The 27369-nt window shown below is 32.3% G+C and overlaps 1 protein-coding gene across 1 annotated transcript in view; it reads left to right on the top strand.

The window, feature by feature from the left end:
- LOC106084854 (uncharacterized) overlaps positions 1-27369 on the top strand; it is a 125620-nt gene that overhangs the window by 38026 nt on the left and 60225 nt on the right. Inside the window, exon 5 of the mRNA XM_059361453.1 lies at positions 23853-27265. Coding sequence (XP_059217436.1) covers positions 23853-27265 — 3413 coding nt within the window. The remainder of the gene's footprint in view (positions 1-23852; positions 27266-27369) is intronic.

Here is a 27369-nt window from a genome sequence, read left to right as displayed (position 1 = left end):
ATTATTTTGTAAAACAATTTTTAAGGACAATACAATTATTTTAAAACACCACCTATGATAGCTCAGCTCATATGGGTTCTAAAGTATGATTAATATCAACGAACGTTCACTAAGCCAAAAATAAAAAAACTTATACGTCACGTATGGCGCATAGAAAAAGGCAACGCAAATAAATTGGACAACATTAATTTCGGCAAATCTTTACAATGTTTATGCCTCGAAGAACAGCACTAGCCAGCCAAAGGGGGCGCATGTTGTGGTCCTAATTTATTTTTTTTTTATGTTTTTCATCGATTTTTCTTCTCTATTTTTTTTTTTTTTGTCTTCAATTTGAGTCATAACCACTTGCTTTTATTTGGTGTTTGGTAAGTCTGTCCATTCGTCGTTTGTTTTTCATCTTTGTTGCTGGTGGATGACTAGCGAAGATCTTGGCGTCCCTGGTGGCGATGATGATGATGATGATGCTGATGATCATGGTGACGCTGAATCTTTTGTGTGAATTTCCAATATAATAGAAATTTTCGAGCATCATGCTCACTGTTTAACATCAGCCATAGCAAACCATGCCTCCTGCATCAAATTAGACACATGTGTCCAAATTGGTGGCTATAATTATAATTTGTTGCTCTTCTTCTACTTTTCTTGGTCTTGTTCCTTGTTGTTTTTGAAGCGCCAAAAGCAAAAACAAAACGAAAATCAGATCAGCCCAAGAAAAACCATAACACCAAGATGAACGAGCATTGCCTCTATTCATGTAAACAAAAATATAGTTTTTTTTTTTGCTTTGCTTTGCTTAATTTTATTTTTCTCTTGTTGTGTATTTTGTATTTTGTTGTTGTGGCGGCGCACACGGAAAAATAGAAAGACGACGACCACAACGACGACAACGCAAAAAGTGGCGAAGTTCACTTTTGGATTTAAATTTATCCATTTGCGGCATTTGGCCAAATGTTACAAAGCTTAGAAGCATCAACAACAACAACAAAGAGAGATACACTGACAACCAAATGCTAAATTCAGTGTGATTAGTCATATTATGATTATTATGGTTAGATGGCTGGCTGATTGTTATAGCCTTTCTAGCTTTGTGATCATTCTGTGTGTGTGTGTTTTTTTTACCTTTTCATATTTTTGTTTTGAAAATTAAAACAGAACATTATTTAACTTGTGATGTTTTCTTACTAAATGGTGCGAAAAATGGTTCATAAAAGTGATGACTCTTCCGTTTTTGGCTACACATAGATGAGCAATGGAGAATTAGAACAAACAGAAATCAAAATATAGGTGTGGATTTGTTTGTAGGACGAAAAAGTTAAAAAAAAAATAAATAAAATTTAATAAGGAAAAAAAAAGAAGCTTGTTGCTTATGTTTTTGAAATCACTATTTTCTTAATTTTAGTTTAAGAGTACTCTTTCTTATTGGTAGTCTTCTTTAATGTTATTAATCCCATGTGGCGTATAAGTGTTTTTAATAACTGCTCAAAAAAATTTTATTAAGTATACGCACCACAGCATAATTTTGTTGGAATTTATTTAGTAGGAATTCTACTTTAAATATTAATCGTATCAAAATTCGCTTATCGTACAGTACAAAAACCCTTCGAAGTTAGATTTTTATAGAAATTCCCGTCAACATTTGATTATCATGGAAATTTTGACAAAATTGGATTTTCTTAGAAAAAACTTTTTCCAACTTCTTCATTTTCATGGAATATATAGGAGTATCGATGACAAAGATGTTTGTAACAAAAAGTTTTGTCGATTATAACTTATATAGAAGACTTAAATATAACCTTTAAATTGAGGGTTTAAACATTTCCAAATTTAATTTTTATAAAAAATTTTCCTAGATTTTAATATTTTGGAAATTTTTTAAATTTCTGTTTTAACAGAAAATCTGGAAAAATTTCATCTAAAATTTTGGTCGAAATACGCCTTTTCATACAATATTTTGTTTAATTTTTCAAAAAAAAAAATTCTTTTATTTGATTTTCATACTGACCGACCTATCATGTCGATGTCGAGTAGCATATATTCTCTTGTGATTAGTGTGCATCTGCATCTCGTATAATCTTCTCCAGCAGGATATTAAAGAGATCGCACGATTTTCTGTCTTCTTGTCCGAAACCTCGTTTGGTATTAAATGGTTCGGAGAGATTCTTTCCTACTCTTACTGAGGAACGCGTATCAGCAAGTGTCATCCTGCAGAATTTTATTAACTTTGCAGGCGTACCAAACTCAGACATGATTTGAAATACCTTTGAATCTATAGTGCCATGTTGGTAAATATATCTTATATGGGCCCCCAAACAATTGGGCTGACATTTGGATATCAGATTCGTTCCAAAAACCTTTCATTAGAGCCCTTTATTGCCCTGTTGGTAATCGATTGGTAAATCGGACATAAGATTTGGGTGGTGTTTTGAGGATTGGCTACCCCCCAACACTTAGGCTCACTTTTGTATATCAAATTCGTTTCTACTCTCAATCGCTTTGCATGTCCCATATTGTCATAATTGGACCATAACAAAATTTCATTTTCATAGACAATTTCTTAAAAATTTCATTTTCATCAAAAAATTTTCCTAAGATTAAATTGATTTTAGGATAATTAATTAGAGAAATTTTTTATTGACTTCGATGTTCATAGAAATTTTGATTAATTTTGATGCTCATAGAAATTTCGATGAAAATTTTGATTGATTTCAATTTTCACAAAAGTTTTAATTAATTTCGATGTCCATAAAATTACGATTTATTTAGATGATTCTAGAGTTATCGATTAATATCGATGTTCATAGAAATTGCGATTCATTTGGATGTTCATAGAAATTTCGATAATTGTCAATGTTCATGGAAGTTTCGATGTTAATAGACATTTCGATTAATTTCGATATCCATAGAATTAATTCGATGTTCATGAAAATTTCGATTAATTTCGATGTTCATAAAAATTTCGATTAATTTCGATGTTCCTAAAAACTTCGATTGATTTAGATGTTCATAGAAATTTCGATTTATTGCGATGTTGAAGAAATTTCGATGTCCATAGAAATTTTAATTTAGATGTTGATAGAAATTTCGATTAATTTCAATGTTTATAAAAATTTTGATTTATTTTGAAATTCATAGATTTCGAAATTTATAGAGATTTTGATTAATTTCGAAATGCATGGAGATTTCGATTAATTTCGAAATTCATAGAGATTATTGTCAATGTTAATGGAAGTTTCGATTAATTTCGATGTTCATAGAAATTTTTGATTAATTTCGATGACCATAGAAAATGCGATTAATTCGATGTTCAAAGAAATTTCGATTAATTTCAATGACCATAGAAATTAAGATGTCCATAAATATTTCGATTTATATCAATGTTCATAAAAATTTCGACATCGATATTAAAAAAAAATTTTGATTAATTTCGATGTTCCCAAAAATTTGAATTGAATTGTTCATAGAAATTTTGATTAATTGCGATGTTCATAGAAATTTCGATTAATATCGGTGTCCATAGAAATTTTGATTAATTTCAATGTCCATAGAAATTTTAATGAATTTCGATGTTCATAGACATTTCGATTAATTTCGATATTCAAAGAAATTTCAATTATTGTTTATGTTCGTAGAAATTTCCATTAATTTCGATGTTCATATTTGGATTCATTTGGATGTGCATAAAAATTTCGATTAATTTCAATGTCGATAGATATTTTGATTAATTTCAATGTCGATAGAAATTTCGATTAAATTCAATGTTCACCGAAATTTCACAACCCATGTTCATAGAATTTTTGGTTACTTTCAATATTCATAAAATTTCCGATGCTCATAAAATTTCCGATGTTCGTAGAAATCGATTAATTTGGATGCTCATCGAAATTTCGATATCCGTAGGAATGTCGATTAATATCGAAGTTCATAGAAACTTTGTTAATTGGATGTTCACAGATATTTCGATTAAATTCGATGTTCATAGAAGTTTTGGATCATTTCGATGTGTATATTAATTTTGACTAACTTCAATGTCGACAAAAATTTCGATTAAATTCGATGTTCACCGAAATTTCACCACCAATGTTCATAGAAATTTCGGTGTTCATAGGTTTTCTGATGTTCATAGTAATCGATTAATTTCGATGCTCATTGAAATTTGATGTTCACAGAAATGTCGATTAACTTCGAAAGTTACTAGGCCTTACGCCTAGTATTAACTCCAAGGCAATTGCCAATTTTATTCAAAAGCCCATTTTCCTCATTATGGCTGTACTCACAAAATTTTTAATTATTTTTTGATTTTTTTTTCTATTTTCACTGTTCCTCAAATACCATGCCTTAGTTTTTCATTACACCATCTCTCTGCACTTGTCACAAGTCCCATCCCATCAACGGCTATAAAATAATGACTCAATAATTTATGCTTAATTAAAATTTTATGTTTTACACATACGTTCGTATTTCAAATTTCAAAATGAAAATGAGTTTTTACGAAAACTAAAAGAAAAAATAATAATGAATGTCTTAAAAGTAAGACATATGCAAAAACAAAACACAAACAATCAGACAAACCACATGTAACAATAAATAAATGTTAGGAAAAAGTGCTATATCATAAAATTTTGGCACAGGTGATAGTTGCAAAATGAAATGAGGTGACTTAAATTTTGTATGAAAATGTTTAAAAACATTTGTTTAAGTTGAATTTTCCTATTTAAATGTATTCGCGCCATTAAATCTCTTTAAAAAAGTATTCATTTGTTTGACCTGTTTAATATAGTTGAAAGATGAACAAAATGTGGTGCATACTTTTAGGCTCATGCAAAATATTAGGTAATTGAATGGGGAATATTTTTTATTTAATTTTTATTAGTGTGTGTTCATTTTATTGGCGAAAATAAAACAATATTTTCTTTTGTAGTCTTTTTCATGACGTGGTAGTATTTTTATGTCACTAGCCACTTGGTTTATGTCTTTCAAAACATTTTATTTCCATTTCATTGAGGGGGCAAAATGTCATTTCATTCATGGTATCACAAAACGCATTACCATATGAGTTGGCTCATTTTGTTTCGGAAAAATAAGAGCATTTTTTGGTGAAGTATTTTAAAAATAGGATAAATTGCTTAATTGTTTGTATGCCTATATTTTTTGCATTTTTATTTATATATACATCTTGTTTAAATTGGCTCATAATGACAGTGCAGTAACGTAAAATGAAAAATGTGAATGTGAATCTGTAGATATGTACTATAAAACATTTAGTAGGACAACTTTTCCCGAACCAAGAACAGATTTCAACGACTAATGCCTTTAAAATCAAAAAATTTTAATTTTTCGACGAATTTTAGCTTGCACTCAATGTCATTAATCATACGCAACCTTGTATCTTGTATTAAAAATAAGTATTCGCAACCTCTTTTGGTGAGAAGTTTGCCCCTGTTCCTTAATGATATGTTCATAGGCAAATTTGTTTTACATTCGCAACCTCCTTATATCATTAAAAACAAGTATATGCAGCATAGGCTAGAAGTTATAATCATTTATACGCACTTGGCAACTGTTTTGCATGTCCTTTGGATTTGAGCTCTTTAGGCAGCTAAAACTTCAGCGAACATGATTTTTTCAAAAAATTTTTCCTTCTTCGTTAGTATAATTTTTCAGCAAACTATCTTTGCCCAAATTTATTAACTATTTCTTTTCTCTTTTCCTTTTAAACTATAAAATAGACTTAATAGCATTTTTATTGTAAAAATCTCTTGTCCATTTTCATATAAACAAAAGCCCATTAAAGTTTCTTTCTTTAATTTTTCGTTTTTAAAAATAGAACATTTTCATAGGCCTGAGTGGCATGAATGCAATTTCTTCATTTTTGAAACAATCAAAAACAAACAAAAAACATAATGAGGCCAAGGCAAATACATTGTGGTAGGCGAGGGTGTGTTTATTTACATGGCAGATAGACTCTGATGGAAAACAAAAAAAAAAAAAAAAAGAAAATATATTAAGTAAATAAATGACAGCGAATGAAACCACAACACAAACAAACCGTAAGATGAACGGCCACTATTTTAAACGATTATTAACTTAACATATGCTAATGGCGCTGATTTAAAATTAAAAATTCTTTAAAGTACCTTTCAAACACCTTTGTTTCCTATTTTATATTGACCTTGGCAACAAGACATTTCTCTCCTAGGCTTTTAATTGCGAGCAAGTATTTTGAGAGTATTTCATTTTAATTTAAGAGCACACTAAAGAGAATAAAGGGAAGTAAAAATAATATATTTGGAATGAAAAATCATAATACAATTTTTGACTTCATTGATTACAATATATTTCTGTTATCGATATATTTATAGAAAAAAAAACAGAAAAGGCCGGTTTTCGCATTTAAATTGTTAAAATTATTTAACAATTTAGCTTAAAATGTAAATTTATGCAAAATTATATTTTGCGCAATTTTATTTTTTTTTTTGATATCGTCATTTGTTATCGGTAATCGGAATTGACCTTAATAATAGTGGTACCCAAAAAATGATTCTACAATTCAGTTCAAAAGAATATTTTATTGAAATTTCATTGTTTTTGGAAAATGCTATCGGTAATCGAGAGTAATTCTGATATTTCGGTACAACAGTTTTTCGTTGTTATCGAAAAATGTTATCGGTTACCAAATATAATTCCAATATTCTTAATACTCAAAAAATTAAATTTTTTTTAACAATTCGTTACCAAAATTACTTTATGCAATTTTATTTTTTTTTTATCGAATGAGTTATCGGTCATACTCAAAAAAGTAATTTATTTTAACCACTCCTAACTTTTATACCTCTTATTGTTGTTATCTTATGGTATTATCGGTTGTCGAAAATCATTCCAATATTCCGATATTAAAAAATTCTAAATTATTTAAAATATATTTTATGCAAGTTTATTGTTGTTATCGAAATTAGTTATCGATTATTGGGGAAATCCCAATAGTTCTGATACTCAAAAAAACCAGTAATTAGTTAATAATTCAGTTCGATAAAAATTCAGTTCGATAATAATTCAGTTCGATAAAAATTCAGTTCGATAAAAAATCAGTTCGATAATAATTCAGTTCTTTTGTTTTAGTACTATTTAGTGCAAATCACGATTAAGTTCTTATCATTCGATATCGATATCCAGTACAGTTCGATAATAATTCAATTCGTGTGTTCGACCCTACTAGAGGTCTCGACTCTCGATACCGTTACAATGGACTAAAAATAGTCTCATGTGAGTGTGCATTTCTAACCTTACCTAAAATTTAATTTAAAAATAATTTATACAAGTTCATCTATGTTATCGAAATTTATTATAGGTTATCGGGACTAATTACTATATGAGCTATAATGAGCCAACAGGATTGTTGACAGGATTGTAATAAAATCACAGGGTTAGGAAGAAAATCGATTAGCAAATAATAACCGGTAAAAGTAGTTCCAACGTGTTTACATATGTATTTTTAAATGACGGACTTAATTTCGCATAAAAAAAGAATTATTTATCGTTTCACTGAATTATGACGATAGCAACAACAAATGTATCCTTTTAAGAAATGTTGACAACATTTATTAATATTTCAGCCAGCGTCGCGTCTTCTTACCCGGCTTTCAAAGTAGTGAATGCAAATTTGCCCATAACCATTCCATTAAGAAACAGGGCCAAACTTCTCACATATTAATGAGTGCTGTCCGATTCAACGAGTCCTAACGGAGTGCCGCAGTGCGACAGCTCGTTGGGGAGAAGTGTTTACAAGGCTTCTAAGCATGGCATATTGCCTCACAATTGTCGCCAGCAGTAGGAGGAGACTTTTTCTGAAGTTCTCGCCAGGATTCAAACCCACCATTCATCGTCTTAGGCGGAAATGCTAATCTCTGTGGTGGTGGTAGTAGTTTTAAAACATGAATAGGGTAGAACGATGTTGCATATCGCTATTCAAAAACAATTGTTTATCAAAATTTTTTGTTTATCGAAAGTTAACATTATTCGAATACGATTTTTCATCGAAAAAAATCGTTAATCGAAAACGAAAGTTTATCGAAAATAATCGTTAATCGAAAACGTAAGTTCATCGAAAATATTCATTACTCGAAAACAAGAGTTTATCGAAAATTTTCGTTAATCGAAAACTGTAGTTTATAGAAAATAATCGTTAATTGAAAAATACAATTTATCGGAAATAATCGTTACCCATTTCTATAATTTCATTTAACCAATTTAAAAATGTATTACAATTATCGTTTATCAACAATTATAGTTGATCAAATATGATCGTTTATCGAAATAATTGAAAATGATTGCTAACGGTTCACATACCGTTAGCAATCAATTAAAATCAAAAATTATCGTTTATTGAAATTTTTCTTTTATCATTATAGTATCTTAAAACTTAGCATTTATTGATTATTATTGTTTATCGAAAATTATAATTTACGACAATATTCGAAATTTACGACAAATTATCAAAATTTATCGGTTATAAAAAATTTCGATTTTTTTAATGAATGTTCATCTAAATGTATCGTTAATCATATACAATCATTTATTGAACATTTCCGCTTTCCGAAAAATTCTCTTTAGTCGAAAATGCTTCTTCAACGAAAATTATCGTTAATCGAGCATTTTTCTTTTATCGAAGATAATTTTTCGATTGAAATTTGATGTTTATTGAAAACTAACTACATTTCCAATAAACATTCCATTGAGGAACAGGCGATACTGATATCAATGATTGAATTCCGATTAAACTCAAATTATTAAAAATTTATGGCCTATAGAAAATTATTGTTAGTATGACATGCTTTTTCAACAATGAGTCTTCTTTCATCGAAAATTAGAGTTTGTCAATATTTTTAATTTTAATAATTTTCGAAAATTATTATTAGCAAACATTTTTTTGTCAAATGTGACTTTTATCGCTGGTTATCGTTTACTTAAATTATCGTTCATGGAAATGGAAGTGTATCAAGTATTTTCGCTCATCGAAAATGATACATTTTTTAAATTTATCGTTTTATTGCAAGATTATGAAAATTTATCGAAATGTATCGCCTATCGTTTTGCTTCTCCAACAATCTTGCAATATATTATTTCCTACTTTATAGTAAAAATCACAATAAATTGGTAATTATTATTTGTTATCGCTCGATATCGATAACTATTCAGTACAACTTTGCTTTGAAATTATATCGTTAACATATCATTTTCGCCGGATAGGACTGAATAAATAAAATTTTCCATATAATTAGGTAAATTTAGGCAATAGTTGCAGTCTAATATGGGCTTTGACTGTTTATAAAGACCAGAGCCAATGGTGGAAATCGAACGCACGACCCCGCACAGGTGAACCGAGTTTGCTATCATTTCAGCTTCATAAAAAATCATCTTAATAGCTATTTTTATTCGTTTTTAATTAATACTATTTATCAAAAAGTTAAGCTAAACGAGTCCTTGCCAAACTAATATATTGGGTTGCCCAAAAAGTTATTGCGGATTTTTCATATAGTCGGCGTTGACAAATTTTTTCACAGCTTGTGACTCTGTAATTGCATTCTTTCTTCTGTCAGTTATCAGCTGTTACTTTTAGCTTGCTTTTACTTTCTTTTAAAAAATCCGCAATTACTTTTTGGGCAACCCAATATATGTCAGAGTATTTCATATTATATCCCCTCTGTCATTATACAAAATCCATTCAGTTTAAGAGACCTTATTAATAAGTAGTAATTAACCCAAAATTGTTTATACAAGAGAACCAATTAAAAGAGAGTGTGGGCATGCAAAGAGCAAATCATTCATGGGAATTTTTCCCCAGAAATCACTATTCTAATGATCACCGACAGAGAGCAATAGAGAGCCGGACAGAGATTTTCTACTCGCAAATAACTGCATGAAAACATGAAGAATAGAAATTGTTCTTTTGCCAAATTGATCTCAAATCAGTATGAAAACGAAACAAAATTTTTTATGATTTTAGTATTGTGTAAAACGTGTCTACATTCGTAAATACGTACGAAAGAAAATCACAAAAAAAAAAAAATAGTGGAAAAAAGTAATAAAACAAAATTGAGCAATTTGCGGAGGAAAATATAACAAAATTTAAAATTAAAAAAATATAAAAAATTTAATTTTACTGTTCAAAATTTTCTAAGAAAGAATATAAAGTGCATATTTAAACTAAATGTTTGCATACCGAAAATTTACACCATAAAACTGCTTTTGAATTCGCCCCCAAATGAAACAGAAAACGTAAACCAAACGAAAAGTAAAGCGAATATCCATCTGTTCATATTAAATTTTGTTTTCACCTCTATTTAGTGCGGAAATCTGTGTCACCCAAATCATTGCAAAATATGCATCCGAAAAAAATTCTTTTTGGTTTTGAATACTTAAAAGTGTGAAAGGAAAAATGAGATCAAATAAACATTTATTATAAATGGCAATTAAAATTTTTCAAAAAGTGATTCATTTTGACCACAAAAAAAGCCACCAAGTGTTGTTAATTTTTTTTTTGAAATTGCCAATTATCTATAACAATATTGAAGATTATCATCTTACGTGTGTGTTTATTTCAATTTTTGCCAAATTCATAATTGTTTTTATCATTTTGCTGCAAAATTTTATAAATAATACCCACAATTCCTGGGTTTAGTTTCCTTATTTAAAAAAGTGAATCATTTCCCCTTTGTATATGTGAAGTGAACAAAATTCGAACCAAAACAAATTTTGAATATTTTATTTTTTTTATACATTCAAAATCCAATACAATCCATTGACAAAGCGAAACGTTAATGATCTTGTCATTGAGGAATATTTGAAATTTTCGAGAATGTTTACATAGCCAAAGATATATTGAAATGGGCTTTTAGAAAACGACGCTCAAATGTCACACACTTTTATCTAATGGGTAATTTTTAAAGTTGGCCATATTCATTTTGTAGGGTGTTTTTGTTAAATGGAATTTTTAAGTGTTTGGAATACGAGGGCCGCATAAAAATTATGATGTTGTATCACACATTCATTGCTAAAAATGCTGTTAAGGATTGCGGTACATTCTTTATTGCCATAAGTTACGGTGCAATGTTGTAGTGGGATATATATTTTTTATGTTACATTAACAACGATCACAGCCGATAATTGTTATGAGCTTTCTTGTCCGCATTTTATTGAATAGACCGCTATTTCGATCCTATAAAGCTTTCTGGCGCCAATGTGACTATGAGCGTATACGTGTTATTAATTATGGTTCCATATGACGTATACGTGTTATTAATTATGGTTCCATATGATGTATACGTGTTAATAATTAATGTTTCACATAGCGTATACGTGTTGTTAATCGCTATTTCTTAGGGGCATGTACTGGCGCAGAAGTAAGCATGTCCGCCTATGATGCCGAAGGCCTAGTTTCGAATCCAGGCATTACCATTAATTAATTATGGTTCCATATGACGTATACGTGTTATTAATTATGATTCCATATGACGTATACGTGCTATTAATTATGGTTCCATATGACGTATACATGCTATTAATTATGGTTCCATATGATGTATACGTGTTATTAATTAATGTTTCACAAAGCGTATACGTGTTGTTAATCGCTATTTTTTAGGGGCGTATACCGGAGGCCCCCATGGCGCAGAGGTAAGCATGTCTGCCTATGACGCCGAAGGCCTAGTTTCGAATCCCGGCGTTACCATTAGGTAACGTTTATGAGATATACTGCCATGTTAAAACTGCTCTACTAAATGGTGTCGCTATGCGGCATGCCGTTTGGACTCGGCATAAAAAAAAGGTGCTTTAATGAGCTTAAACTTGCACTCATTGATGTGAGAGAAGTATCCCCTGTCCCTTAATAGAATTTTCCTGGGAAATTTTGTATTAGCAGTAGTGGCTGGAAGTTTCTTAACAAGAAGGCATAGGACGAAAAAAAAGTTCCTTTACAGACTTTTTTGTAGGGATTTTCGAGCACTATCCAGTAAAGTAAACAAGTAAAAAGGCATTCAGTTCAGCCGGGCTGAATTTTGGATACCCACCACCTCGGGTATATATGTAAACCCCCTTTCGTCACAATCCGGTGAAAATTGGATAACTTTACACCCAAATTCGGCACGGGCATTGTCGGTGTTAAATTTTGTATTTCAAATTTCAACAAAATTGGGTAATAAAAAAAGCTTTTATGAGCTTTAGACTCTTAACCGGCATATCGGTCTATATGAAAGCTATATCTAAATATATTCCGATCCAAACCATATTTGGGACGAATGTCGGGAAGCCTTTACCTACCCACTGTTTCAAATTTCAGCGAAATCGGGTAATAAATAAAGCTTTTCTGGGCTTCAGACCCTTTATCGGAGGATCGGTATATATGGCAGCTATATCCAAATATAGTCCGATCTGAACCATAGTTGCGTCCTATGTTGGGAGACGTAAAACTACGAAATTGGTTAAAAAAATAAAGCTTTAATGGGCTCCAGACCCTTTATCGGATGATCGTTATATATGGCAGCTATATATAAATATAGTCCGATCTGAACCATACTTGGGTCAGATGTCGGAAAGCCTCTAACTACTCACCGTGTCAAATTTCAGCGAAATCGGGTAATAAACAAAGCTTTTATGGGCTCCAGACACTTTATCGGCAGATGAGTCTATATAGCAGCTATATCCAAATATGGTCCGATTTGGCCCGTTCAAGAACTTAACCAGCGTGCATCAAAAATACGTATCTGTGCCAAATTTCGGCTCAATATCTCATTTTTTGAAGGCTGTAGAGTGATTATAACAGACGGATGGACAGACACACGGACATGGTTAAATCTTCTTAGAATTTTACGGCGATCCGAAATATATATATACTTTGTAGGGTCGGAAATTGATATTTCGATGTGATGCCAACGGAATGACTAAATGAATATACTCCCTATTCTACGATGGTGGGTATAAAAATTTAAAAATCAAACCATAAATGAAGATTTAGCAGCCCGAACAATTTTTCGTAATGCCGAGGTGACCAAGAGCCTGCCAAAAGGCGTCCGGAAAACCCAGGGCCTTGATTTTTGTCTTAAGAGAAAATTTCTTGAAATTTTTGTGTTTAGAGAAAATTTCTTGAAATTTTTGTGTTTAGAGAAAATTTCTTGAAATTTTGCCCTTAGAAAAAATTTCTTGAAATTTTGCCTTTAGAGAAAAATTCTTGAAATTTTGTCTTTAGAGAAAATTTCTTAAAATTTTGTCTTTAGAGAAAATTTCTTAAAATTTTGTCTTTAGAGAAAATTTCTTAAAATTTTTTGTCTTTAGAGAAAATTTCTTAAAAATTTTTGTCTTTAGAGAAAATTTCTTGAAATTTCGTCTTTACAGAAAATTTCTTAATATTTTGTCTTTAGAGAAAATTTCTTAAAATTTTGTCTTTAGAGAAAATTTCTTAAAATTTTTTGTCTTTAGAGAAAATTTCTTAAAAATTTTTGTCTTTAGAGAAAATTTCTTAAAATTTTGTCTTTTGAGAAAATTTCTTAAAATTTTGTCTTTAGAGAAAATTTCTTAAAATTTTTTGTCTTTAGAGAAAATTTCTTAAAATTTTTTGTCTTTTGAGAAAATTTCTTGAAATTTCGTCTTTACAGAAAATTTCTTGAAATTTTGACTTTAGAGAAAATTTTCTTGAAATTTTGTCTTTAGAGAAAATTTCTTGATATTTTGTCTTTAGGAAAAATTTCTTGAAATTTTGTCTTCAGAGAAAATTTCTTGAAATTTTGTCTTTAGAGAAAATTTTCTTGAAATTTTGTCTTTAGTAAAATTTTCTTGAAATTTTGTCTTTAGGAAAAATTTCTTAAAATTTTGTCTTTAGGAAAAATTTCTTAAAATTTTGTCTTTAGGAAAAAATTTCTTGAAATTTTGTCTTCAGAAAAAATTTCTTGAAATTTTGTCTTTAGAAAAAATTTCTTGAAATTTTGTCTTTAGAAAAAATTTCTTGAAATTTTGTCTTTAGGAAAAATTTCTTAAAATTTTGTCTTTAGGAAAAATTTCTTGATATTTTGTCTTTAGGAAAATTTTCTTGAAATTTTGTCTTTAGAAAAAATTTCTTGAAATTTTGTCTTTAGGAACAATTTCTTGAAATTTTGTCTTTAGGAACAATTTCTTGAAATTTTGTCTTTAGGAAAAATTTGTTGAAATTTTCTGTCTATAGGAAAAATTTCTTGAAATTTTGTCTTAAGGAAAAATTTCTTGAAATTTTGTCTTTAGGAAAAATTTCTTGAAATTTTGTCTTTAGAGAAATTTTTTGATTTCATCCCTATCAGATACTTCAATGGATTTAGTCTATCCCAACAAAAATGTTTTCGTCTTTGGTACCTCAATGCCTTAGTAGAACCGATTGATAGTAAAGAAACTATTTTTCAGATTTAGCGGATTTTAAATAGCCTATAAATTTTCAAAAAGTTTGGTAATTGGTGGCGTTTGCTTGATGATGATAGATAATGACAGTCATACGCTCCCAGGTACATAAAATAATATAAATCATACGTACATGTGTACACCACATAGAACTGTTTTGGGTGTTAAAATCACCACTTATGCACAATAAGCCTTAAGAACTTTCAAATTTAGCCGTGTGCGTACAAAAGTTTTTTGTTAGAAAAAGACTGTTAATTCAAACCAAATTTGATCTTTAGTTCAAACTTGATGGAGTCTTAATTTCTTAAACTTTGGTCGGATACTTTTAGAGGACAAGGATATTGGTAATGGCTTTAATTTCTATCAGATAATTTTTTCTGCTCCTCCAATGGCCTTAGATTTGTCTCACCAGAGAAATTTTCGTCTTTTGTACCACATTGCTTCCAAAAAGCGACGATTTAGTCAGATTTAGCAGAATTAGAATAACAGAAAAAGTTTATGGTAGAAGTTGAGTTTATGGTAGAGGTTGAGTTCATGGGGACGTGTACTTGATAATAATAGTTAATGACAGTCATACGCTCCCAGGTACTTAAAATAATATAAATCATACGTACACATGTACAACAAACAGAACTTTTTTGTGTGTTATAATCACTTTCTATGCACAATAAACATTAAGAACTTTCAAATTTTGCCTGGTGCTTAAAATTTCGAGGTTAATGCAGCGTAAAATGAGATATTTTAATATTGTTTTGTTTTTGTTAGACAAAGTCTATTATTTCAACCCAATTTTGAATCGTGTTTTCAGTTGAATTTCATTTAACTAAAATTGGCATTTAAGATTTGGCAAACCATACTGAAAATCCTATGCAAACACCAACAGTGCTTTCAGATTTTTTTTTTTTTTGTAAAAGTCGCTGAGATTTTTGATTTCTATTTCTTCCACAATTGTATTTACGTTGCGTCTAAACAACACAGCTCAATACTCATAAACGCCCAGCAGACAGGCAATTACATGCATTGTATAAATATTGGAAGATATTTTAAGTGCATAAATCACAACAAGGTTTTCCATATTGCAATTGAAATTTCAAAGATTAACAATGTAAAATTGTATAAAATTTTGTATATCAAACAACTGAGCCACATAAATGTTTACAGAGATTAAGGAATTGAAATATAGTGAACATATTTTGGCAAAGAAGGTGGTGGGTAATAAATTTGAATCATTTAAGAGATTTATTTAAATTTCTGTTTTGGACTATAAAGACTTATGAAAGCCAAAAAGACTTATAATCAGTCAAACATTTTTTTTTTGTAAATTTTCTTTAATTCCCCATATGATTTCATGGTATGTGCATTAAATTTTTAAAATTAAGCATTGGCGAAGAAGTAATGCAAAAAATCCTTTAATCTTCAGCAATTACAAAAATCTATTTTCCTATCTCATCTTTGTTTTCCCCCAATTGACGCATTTCTCATTTTGTTTTTGTAAACCACTCAACATTTAATTATTTCCCTATTGTAATTGAAAATTGTTAAGGCGGCTATAAATGTTTTTTTTTTTTTTCAAAATAAAAAAAAAAAATCCCAGATTTTTTTTTTTATTTTCTTCTTTTGCTATATGTGACTGTAAATCATAAAAATATTTGTTTTTTCGCGTTTGTTTTGTGTTGATCGCTCATATCTTTCAAAATAAATTACGCCCATAGTCATTTTCGATTTTTCTTAATATTTTAATCAGAGTTCCCAAATATATTGTCATTTTCCCATCCTCTTTCACTTAACCCTGCCTTAAAATTTATCCCAGATGGTCATACATGCAGACTATTGTCAACATACTCTCTCTCTCCCTCTCTTGATTGAGGAACTACAAAGAGAGCGAGCAGGGGAAAAAGACCGCCACAATTGACGCAAATGAAGACAAAGTTTTCACGAGTTTTCTTGGGGGAAAAGTCAAACCAAACAAAAGAATAGAGACCAACGACGACAACATACCGAGCGACCACCATATTTATCACGACAACCAAACGAAAAAAAACATAACATGAAATTTTCAGATTTTTGTTAAAAAAGAATGCTATTTTTGTCATAGTGAAATACCCTCTAAATCAAATGCTGAAAATCTATGTGCGGTCAAAGCAAAGCTACAGGGAAAAAAAGCAACAAGAAAACCAAATATCCCTAACCAGCAAAGAAATCGAAAAAGATATAAAGTTTTTCGTTTTTTTTTTTTTTTTGAAAACACAGATAAAAATTGTGTTGTATGGCTGGCTTGCTTGTTTGTCTTGTTTTGTATACAATTTTATATGATGTTCAAATACAAAATGACAAATTTATTCGTTGTTCTTATGGTTCGCCCGGTTTCTTTTTTTCGTTCTTTGTACGCCTCTTGCTCTTTTCATCACTACATGTCATTTTGATTGTTTTTACATTTCTATATTATGGGGTAAAATTTCGTAATATTTATTTATTGCTAAAATTTAGTTTCCTCTAATCGCACACAGGCCCTCTTTAAGTACTAAGGGGGCAAAGGGTTTATTTGATATGAGACTTTGTTCCCAAAGCCTTTAAAAAGTTGCGAATATCAAAAACGGAACACCATTTCCGAATCTTCATGTAAAAAACAGACCATTAGGACATTCAAGCCCCCAAGCCCCAAACATTTCATTTATCATAAAAGGAAACTATTTTTCCTTCCAAGAAAAATTATTTTTTTATTTTATGTCTTTTTAGTGTCTTTGAAACCCTACACCATGGATTCTGCTAAAAATGTATACAAACTAAATTTAGTTGAAGGGCATAATTTTATTCTACATTCCAAACTTTTGTCAAACCTGCAAAAATTAAAGCTTATAGGAATCGAACAAAGACAATCGAGAGACCGGTTTATATGGGAGCTATCTCAAGTTATGGACTGATGTTGACCGTCGGAAGTCGTCACAGAACACCGGCAAACCGGTGTTCTGTGAACACCGGCAAACACAATTTCAGGCAAACCGGAAAAAATTGCGGCTGTTAATGGCTCAAGAAGTAAAACCTGGAGATCAGTTTATATGGGAGCTATATCAGGTTATCGACCGATTTGAATTGTACTTGACGCAGTTGTTGAAAGTCATAACAGAACACACACATGCAAAATTTCAGCCAAATCGAACGAAATTTGTGGCTTCCAGGGCCTCAAGAAATCAAATCGTGAGATCGGTTTATGTGGGAGCTCTATCAGATTATAGACCGATTTGGACCGTACTTGACACGGATACTGCAAGTCATAACAACACCACATGCAAAACTTCAGCCAAATCGGACGAAATTTCTGGCTTCCAGGGGCTCAAGAAGTCAAATCGGGAGATCGGGTTATATGGAAGCTATATCAGGTTATAGACCAATTTGAACCGCATTTGACACAGTTGTTGGAAGTTATAGCGGAACATAACCAACGCTTTACGCTTTGTACGACCGCTTTCGTAATTTCCACAGACGGACGGACGGATATGGCTTGATCGAATCAGAATGTCGAGACGATCCAGAATAAATATACTTTATGGGGCCGCAGATCAATATTTCGAGGTGTTACAAATGGAATGACTAGGTTAGTATACCCCAGTCCTATGGTGATGGGTATAAAAAACATAATTATTTATAGCGTAAGGGAGAAAAAATTCCTTAAATTATTTTAAAGATAAAAAATTAAAAATTTTTTCTTCTGGAAAAAAATTCTTTAAATTTTGTCTTTAGTAAAAATTTCTGAAAATTTTGTCTCTAGGAAAAATTTCTTAAAATTTTGTCTTTAAGAACAATTTCTTGAAATTTTGTCTTAAGGAACAATTGCTTGAAATTTTGTCTTTAGGAAACGTTTCTTGAAAATTTGTCTTTAGAGAAAATTTCTTAAATATTTGTCTTTAGAGAAAATTTTTCGAATTTTCTCCTTAGGAAAATTTACTTTAAATTTTTCTTGCAATTTTGTCTTTAGAAAAATTTTTGAAGTTTTGTCTCTAGGAAAGATTTCTTGAAATATTGTCTTCAGAACAATTTTTGTCTTTTTTTAGAGAGAATTTCACTGACATTTTGTTTAAGAGAACTTTCTTTTGTGTGTTCGTGCAAAATTGTTTCAATTGTTTCGTTCGGGCAAAATTGTTTCAAATTGTGTTATTGGTGAAACAACTTTCTTAATTTTTTTTTCAAATTCTCTCTTGGGAGATAATATCTCAGAATTCCCTCTTTTAACACTGGAGCGTATACTTGTTAATAATATTTCACTGTGCTATATTGCGTATACACAACACTTGTCTCGTGATTGAAAGAATTATCATGCGTATACTTTTTAATGCTATTTTGTGCTATGGTGCGTATACGGATTAATAATACGTATACGTCAATCCAATCCACTTACATTGAAGAAAATTAAAGAACACACGATTTAATCTCTTGGATTCTCCAAAACAAATTTCCCTCAAATTTTATCCTTAGAAAAAATGTCACTAAAGTTTAGATTTTTTGGGGAACTTTATTGAAATGTTGTAATAAGAAAAATTTTTTTGATATTTTGCTTTAGAATAATTTCTTGAAATGATGTCTACAGTAAAATTTTCTTTAAAGAAAATTTGTTTAGATTTTGTTTTTGGAGAAATTTTTTTCAAATTATGTCTTTGAAGGAAGTTTTTTTTTTTTTTTTGCAATGTTATGTTAAAGGAAAATTCATGAAAAATTTCTTAAAATTTTGTTGGAAATAATTTTCTTAACTTTAATCTTTAGAGAAAGTTGTTAGTTTCTGATTTTTTAATTTTTAATAATTTTTCATTGCTTGTGTACGCAACATTTTTTAAGGGGATGGCTAAGAAACGTATTCTAGAGCGTATACTTGTTATTATTTTTTGTGCTTATATATGGCGTATTAACATTAATAATAATAAGTATACGTCAAACCAATTTGCATTGCATTGAAAAAATAAATGAACACGCTCCCAATTTAAATCGCTAAGACGTCATTGGATTTTATATTTTGTTGATGTTTATATTAGAGAATGTATGAAAACTCCAAATTTGCTTTCAATATTGAAGCAATATCCACGTTTTTTGCTCATTGTTGAATATTTTTTTCTTTTCGAATAGAGAACCAAGTTTGAAAACGATTTTGTTTCTTTTTAATATGGTTAAAATTGCAATATGAAATAATTTGGTGATCATTATCTGCAGGATTTGAAATTCTAAGTTTGGTTGAAGAAAATTGGACAGCTTTTCCCCACGACATTTTTTATATATACTCTAGACTAGCTTCGCAATATGTAGAATGGAGGCTTGAAATTTGAAGTATTTTAAAGGTTTTGGTCATTTTTCTGCCAATAAGTTGGCTTTTTAGTAAGTAAAAAACTTTTTTTTAATTTTATATCGAACATCAATTGATGTTTTCTGAACATTATCTTGTCTGTCATTTTCGAAAATAATCATAAACAATCTGCCGATGTTGAATGATACGAGCCAATTGTATTTTTCATGAGGCCTATGGCCAATATACCAAATTTCACAACAAAAACAACTAAACAAACAGGGTTCAAGGTTTTGCAAAATAGTGTTAATGGATCTATGAGGGAAACTAGAAAAAATTCAAAAAATAAATTTTTATTATTTCCTTTGAATATGTTACATATAAATTTGTTCATGACTAAGTAGACTTGGAGGTGTGTATAATAGGGTGTACCTAAAAAAAAAGAAAATAATAAAAAATATGAACAAAAAATTTAAACTTAAAAAAAAATAATTAAAAAAATTTAAAAAAAATTTACTTCAGTTTTTATTTAAAACCATGTTTTTTCGAATATTTAATTTTTTTTTTCATTAAAAAATAAGAATTAATTAGAAATGTTGGCAATAAATTAACAAATATATCAAAAAAATCATATTTACTGCATTAAACATTTGCAGAATCAAATTATTATAAAAATTTCAAAGTTTTTAAATTCTATTGGCATTATTTTGCTTTATACAACAAGAATAAAAAATCTATAATTTATCAAACTAAAATAGATAACCATGGCGTATACGTTTTATATATTTTTGTACCCCTTGGCGTATGAGTGCTGTAAACCAAGACGTATAAGTATTATTATTTTTTTTTTTTTTGTAAAAAAAATGCAATTTTGCATAGCCACGATCCACAAAATCCTTTATAATGGTTTTCTCTCTTAAAAATATATTTTTTATTTATTTTTGCAAATACATAACACCCCAATATCTATACCACAAATCTATCATAATGGCCAACCTCTATGAAAGTTCCTCTTGATACAAGACATCATTCATCACTTTATAATCATATAATTTCCCTTTTTTGCACTTTAGCGCATCATTTTTCTCAATAGACACTTCTTGGTAACACTGCCCTCACTTTCAACGCATGATTGACCTTGCAGCACATAAATCTTTCATTTACCTTTCAATTTTCCATTTCCTTATAATCAAAAAAGAAGAAAATGAAGAAAAAAAAATTAAAATATATATTTACACTTTACCATTTGTTGTGCAAAGTTTGTTTATATAATTAAAATATCATAAAAATTGGCATATTGTTTCATTTGATAGCGGCCGCTATGCCACAAGAATCTTAAGTAAAAAATTCTTTTTAAAATCATTTTGCCTTGCATATATGATGAAGGCTTTGTGGACACAGACAAATTGTTTCGGCTCTTTTTGAGGGCGATAAAGTGTGTGAATCAGTTTGGGCATTGGGCAGAGATGGTTAAACAATAAAATAGCAATGGGGAAGTCGTTTTTGAGGGGGAAATTGGTAATAAATGTGGTATGAATGACAAGCAAACTTCAGAAGAAAAATCGAAAAAAAAACTTAAAAAAAAATAAATAAAAAAATAAAAGAAAATAAATAATATGTTTATGTCAGAATGTTAACGCCATCTGCATGTGAAATGGTGTTATCAACATTTTGACCCGTTTATCTATAAAATAGAAGTTAGCTGCAATTCTTGAAATGTCAAGAATCTTTTCCGAAACAAGCATATCCAAGGCTTTAAATAAGATTGGAGGCGCAATTAACTTCTTCTTGTTATCCCAACCTTCGATGAACTAACTCTGTTCGTTTAGACTAAGCTCTATAAATCCGTCCACCAAAGCAGTTTTGTTATTTATTGGTAAGAAAACATAAAATCCAAATAAAAGTATATTTGCTATTTCTGCAAATTTATTCCAATTGTGTATGTTTCTATTTCTTTCCAAAACGGCAACGAGGAATTTGCGGTCATATTCTGTGCCTAAAATTCACCAACAATTCGTCTTTCAGAGGGCCTAACTACACCATCCTAGGATTAATTCCAACCTTCAATACAGTCCACCATACCGAATTTGTTCATGGTCCTTCGAGCCGGATCAGGCAATCCCCGAAAGCGATTAATATTGAAGACCGTGATTCCAATGCCACCACTTCAAAGCTGCAGGTACGTTTGCATACAAGTTTTTGTAAAGTTCCAAATGTTAGGCAGTAAAATTATGAAATAGAACAAGTTGTTAATTAGCGTGCATTCGCTATAAGTTAGACACAGAAACCGATTTAAGGTTATGGATTCATTGCCATCAGATCGTACGTGGAAAACAACAACTAATATGAGTGAATAACCAGAGCATAGCCCGTCAATATTTCTACCGTCATTCCGAACTGTGTCCGTTGGGAAACAACATAAGACTATTTGTCGCAGGAATCTCCGTCATCATCTTATGCTTAGGTACAAGAATATTTCCATTGCGTTTCATTCCCATTGACTCCCACTCCAATCGCGAAACTGCAAGTTAAAGCGTACATGTGAAATTTATGCTAGAGAAGAATTTCATTTCTTTCCTACAATCATTTGCTTTTCGTATGTTCAAGTGATCAAATTTTGGCACAAGGCGCAGAATTGTTGAAGTGTTATTTCTAACTGTACGTTAAATCAATTTTTTTTTGAGGAAGAAACATGACCGTGAAGGCTGGTGCCTGAAGTTTTATTGTATAGTGCATGTGCAGTAAGAAGGATCAATGATGTCACTAGTGGGATTATAGAGAAGACTACAAGAGGAGCCACGCCATAATTTTTAGTGATTGTTATCAGGTATGTTGTTCTTCAGTTCCAAATTTGATACAATATGATGAAAAGTGATATTTTTTTAAATGATATGCATGCATTTTGAATTCGTATTGAGATAAAGTGCTTGTAAACACTAATAAAGTGTATGAACTGGTTTCATCATAAAACTCAGACGAGAATATTTTCAGTGCGAATTTTCATTATTTTTTTATTTGAAATCTTATATTAATCGAAGATAAAGTATCTTTGCTGTGAATTTTAACGCAGACGGACAAGTGTTTTCATTCGCCATTGATTTACTGTTTCAGAAATTCTACTGGTAACAACAAGTGTATACCCTCTAAAATAATTTCTATTCTGCGAGTTAGCCTTCTTTGACACTCATAGGCAAAGCATTACTTTTTTTGGCTGTGCTTCTGTCACCGCCTATTCTTTTGCTTAGTTACACATGAACGCATGCTACACATAAAAGCAACGTGCTTTACAAATTATATCTTTCCCCCTCGCCATTTCTGAATTTTGCCCTATTGTCATTTCAAGTTTTTTGTTGGGTGCTCTCTTTGATATTTCGCCCTGTTGAGAGTGATATTCTTAATGCTCTTCGCCTTAAGGCAATTTTGTTTCTATTTTTTTCGTACTCTCTCTTTGTATTTCGCTGAGAGTTATGTTATTCATTGCGCCTTAAGATTATGTTCCAGTTTTCGTTCACTCTCTTCAGTTCTGCTCCTACCAATGAGAGCGCATTTTATATTTCCACTTATTTTATAACAAGCATTACATTTTCCAGTCTGTTACATTCTTCTTGAGAATAGTTGAGAGTTTAACATTTTTGGACTGCGGGGAATTTACTTGCTATTAATGGTTTTAGTTCCGATTCCACTTGTTTCAACCTCTCTTCAGCTCACAGCAGTACCATTTTTTTTTTTTTTTTTTTTGCTATTAATCCGCCTGGTCATCTGCATTCGAGAAGATACAATCTGTGGATTAGATTTATTTACGTTGCATCCATGGGATACATTTGTATATATTTTACATGGCATATTTATAACTGATGTTTTCATTAAGTTTATAAAGTTTTCGTTTACACTGCTATATAATTGATATTTTTCCAATTTTAATTTTAAGGAGAAAAGAGACAAATGAAGTAAATATATAAGTAAATATATACATACATATATTGATATTAATTTCTGCTTGAATTCCTCTCGCCTTTTATGTATCTCTGGTTTCTACGATCGACGATCAGATTGTGTTATTGGTTCTCCGACTGGCTTCATTATTTAATTTGATTGATACTTTATTTTCGAGACTACTCTCTTCCTACAATGACTTCCCTTTCCAATTTTATTTTGATTTCTGATGCGTTGATAGAGTTCAATGCAGATATTTGTGGCGAGACCCTATCCTCTTCAACAGTTCACTCTTTGGAGGTACACAAAGAGGAGTTAAGAAATCTATGGCTACGTGTTAGGCCAGTTTATGAGTCCAGTATGAGCGAGGTCTCAAGATCTGACGAAAATGCAAAGGTTGATATTGAGACGTTGAAAGCTCGATACCAGACTGCATACCAGACATATGTTTCCAGTATTTCTAGGATCTGCGAGCAGATTGAGCTCAAGAGGGCAATTTCGACAGCATCTTCCGCTCCAGTGGTGCAGAATTCCGACATAGGTCTCCATTCTAACGTTCATTTACCCCCTTGCGACATTGAGGCATTCTCCGGTGATTATTCCAGTTGGCCGTCATTTCGTGATTTATTCACCGCTCTTTATGTTCGGAATGCACGATTGTCTTCCGTGGAGAAGTTGTTTCACCTTAATAATAAGACTCGCGGTGAAGCACTGGAAATTGTTCGAAAGGCTCCACTTACGAATGAGGGGTTTGATGTCGCATGGGGGGCTTTACGAGCAAGATTTGAGAATAAGAGGCTGCTTATAAATACCCAGCTAAGGATTCTCTTTAGTCTTGAAAACGCTTCTGTCGAATCCAGTGATTCTATTAAGAGACTTCGAAGCGCCATTAATGGGGTTATATCTGCATTGAGGCTGTATGACGTTGATATTTCAAGTTGGGATCCTGTATTTGTGTATCATTGCAGCACGAGACTCTCAGAGACTACACTGTCACTGTGGGAACATTCGTTGCAGGATAAGAGGGAGATCCCCTCTTGGAATGAACTTGATTCATTTTTGACCAGCCGCTTTCAGACTTTAGAGACAGTATCCGATTTTAATAGGTCATTACCGTCCGCTAGTTCGAATGATAAGCCCAAGAATCAGGCCAAGAGTAACATTCCGAAACGTGTGGGCTCATATCAGAATAGTTTGGCTCCTCCAGTTTGCAAGCTTTGCCCAGATGAACGTCACACTATTCGATTGTGTCCACGCTTTATTTCTATGAATTATTCTGATCGATTGTCGTGTATAAAAAAGTACAAATTGTGCTTAAATTGCTTCTCGAAGGCTCATGGGGTTAGGGATTGCAAGAGTGCTTATAACTGTGGTGAGTGTCAGAGAAGACACAACACTCTTCTTCATAGAGATGTGCCTGAGCCGGTCCAAAATGCCCCTCCAGCCGAGGATCCCACCGTGGGGGACAATACATTGCAGGTTCAGTCTTGTGCCGCGACTCGCATTAACATGGTTCTCTTGGGAACGGTGGTAGTTAATATTGTCTATAATGACGAGATTTTCCCTGCACGGGCCTTGATAGATTCGGGTTCCGAGGCATCCTTCATCTCTGAGAAACTTTTTAATCAATTACGGTTACCCTCTAAATTCGCTTCCACCAAGATATTTGGTTTGAATGGGACTACTTCGGCTCAATCCAAAAGAATGTGTTCGTTGACCATCGGATCTCGATTTGATGCCGAGGTAGTCATTGAGGCAACGGCCATAGTTATTCCACATCTCACATCGGCTTTGCCCACTTTTGGTGTTGAACGGGGAATATTTTCATCACTTCCCGATTTGCGACTTGCTGACCCGGAGTTTTACAAGACCTCACATATAGATATGTTACTGGGTGCTGACTTGATTCCGTTTATCATGCTGGGTGGAGTTCGGCGTAACGTATGCGATTCACTTATAGCTCAGGAGACGGTGTTCGGATGGATTTTGACTGGCCCGGTCAAGTTGTCTCCGATTAGCTCCTTTAACGCCCGTGTCTCCTTTTTCAATGGGGCTTCCTTGGATAGGCAGATATCTAGGTTTTGGGAGGTGGAAGACCTTCCCAGACATAGAGAGATGAGTCCAGACGATTTCATATGCGAAGAGAATTACAAGAATACGACTAGAAGGGACTCCTCCGGACGTTATATTGTATCTCTTCCATTCAGAGAGGGGTTCCCCCACTCCCTTGGCTTGGGACACTCCCGAAAGTTGGCGGTAGCCCAGTTTCTTCGGAGTGAGAAGCGTCTTCTTGGAACGCCCGATGTTAAGGCTCAGTATGACGCTGTTGTTAATGAGTATCTTGAGCTGGGACATATGAGGGAGGTATGCCAGGATCCGGAATTAGGTTATTACCTTCCTCACCACGCGGTGTTTCGTCCAGAGAGTTCGTCTACGAAGATCCGAGTAGTGTTTAACGCTTCAAGCCCGACTAGCAATGGACGAAGCTTGAATGACGTTTTGCTCAGTGGGCCATCCTTGCAGCTCGATTTGACCCTGTTACTCCTACAGTGGCGTTTCTTCCGCTATGTTTTTAACTGTGACATCGAAAAGATGTACCGCCAAATTCTGGTGGATAATGAACACACACGCTTTCATAGGATTGTCTTTCGTGACTCGCCCTTGAATGCCATTAGAGAATACGAATTGAAGACAGTCACGTTTGGGGTCAATTGTGCTCCATATCTTGCGATACGCACGCTCCTGCAATTGGCTGAAGATGTGGGTGAGATCTATCCTATAGCCAGCCACATTTTGAGGACATGCATGTATGTCGATGACGTTTTGGCTGGCGCTCACGATATTGAGGAGGCTATGGAGGCTCAACGTCAACTGATAGGGGCACTTGAATCCGCAAAATTCTCCCTAAGAAAATGGACTTCGAATTCCGCTACCTTCCTACGAAACATTCCGAAGGAGCATCTTTTGAACGGAGACTTTCTTCAACTCGAGGATAGAAGCACTGCGAAGACTTTGGGAGTGCGCTGGAATGCCAAGTCCGATTCTTTTTATTTTTCCGTTGAGAGATTGAGTATTCCTTCCCATCCCACTAAACGGCAGGTCCTTTCGGAAATATCGAAGCTTTTCGACCCTGCGGGGTGGTTGTGTCCTTTTATTGTTTTGGCCAAGTTACTAATGCGGGACATTTGGGTTTCAGGAATTGACTGGGACGATAAGTTGTCCCCTTCACTTCTCGCGAAATGGCAGGACTTTTCCAATAATTATCCAAGTATAGAGCAGATTGTGATTCCACGTTGGATAGACTATTCTCCGGAGTTTGATGTCCAAATTCATGGGTTTTCTGACGCTTCCGAGAAAGCGTATGCCGCTGTGGTTTACATTCGTGTTGAATCACCATCCGGTGTGGTAACGACACATCTTCTGACGGCAAAATCTCGTGTATCTCCTCTCAAGACATTGTCGATTCCTAGATTGGAGCTTTGTGGGGCCGTTCTACTCGCTGAGACAATTTCTTCACTTGCAGGTCATATTCCAATTCAAGACTTTAAAGTCTTCTGCTGGACTGATTCGATGATAGTCCTTGCCTGGCTCAAGAAGCCGGCATTTCATTGGAAGACTTTTATTGCCAATCGAGTTTCGAAAATTTCTGAGCTTGTAAGTGTAGAGTATTGGTCTCATGTTGAATCCGGACAAAACCCAGCGGATATCGCCTCCCGCGGTTCAATCCCTTTGGATCTAATTCCCTCAGATTTATGGTG

This window comes from Stomoxys calcitrans, chromosome 2 (genome assembly GCF_963082655.1).
Source record: "Stomoxys calcitrans chromosome 2, idStoCalc2.1, whole genome shotgun sequence".
NCBI lineage: Eukaryota > Metazoa > Arthropoda > Insecta > Diptera > Muscidae > Stomoxys > Stomoxys calcitrans.
Note: the sequence above shows the minus strand (reverse complement) of the source record. Positions and strands in the feature narration are given on the sequence as shown.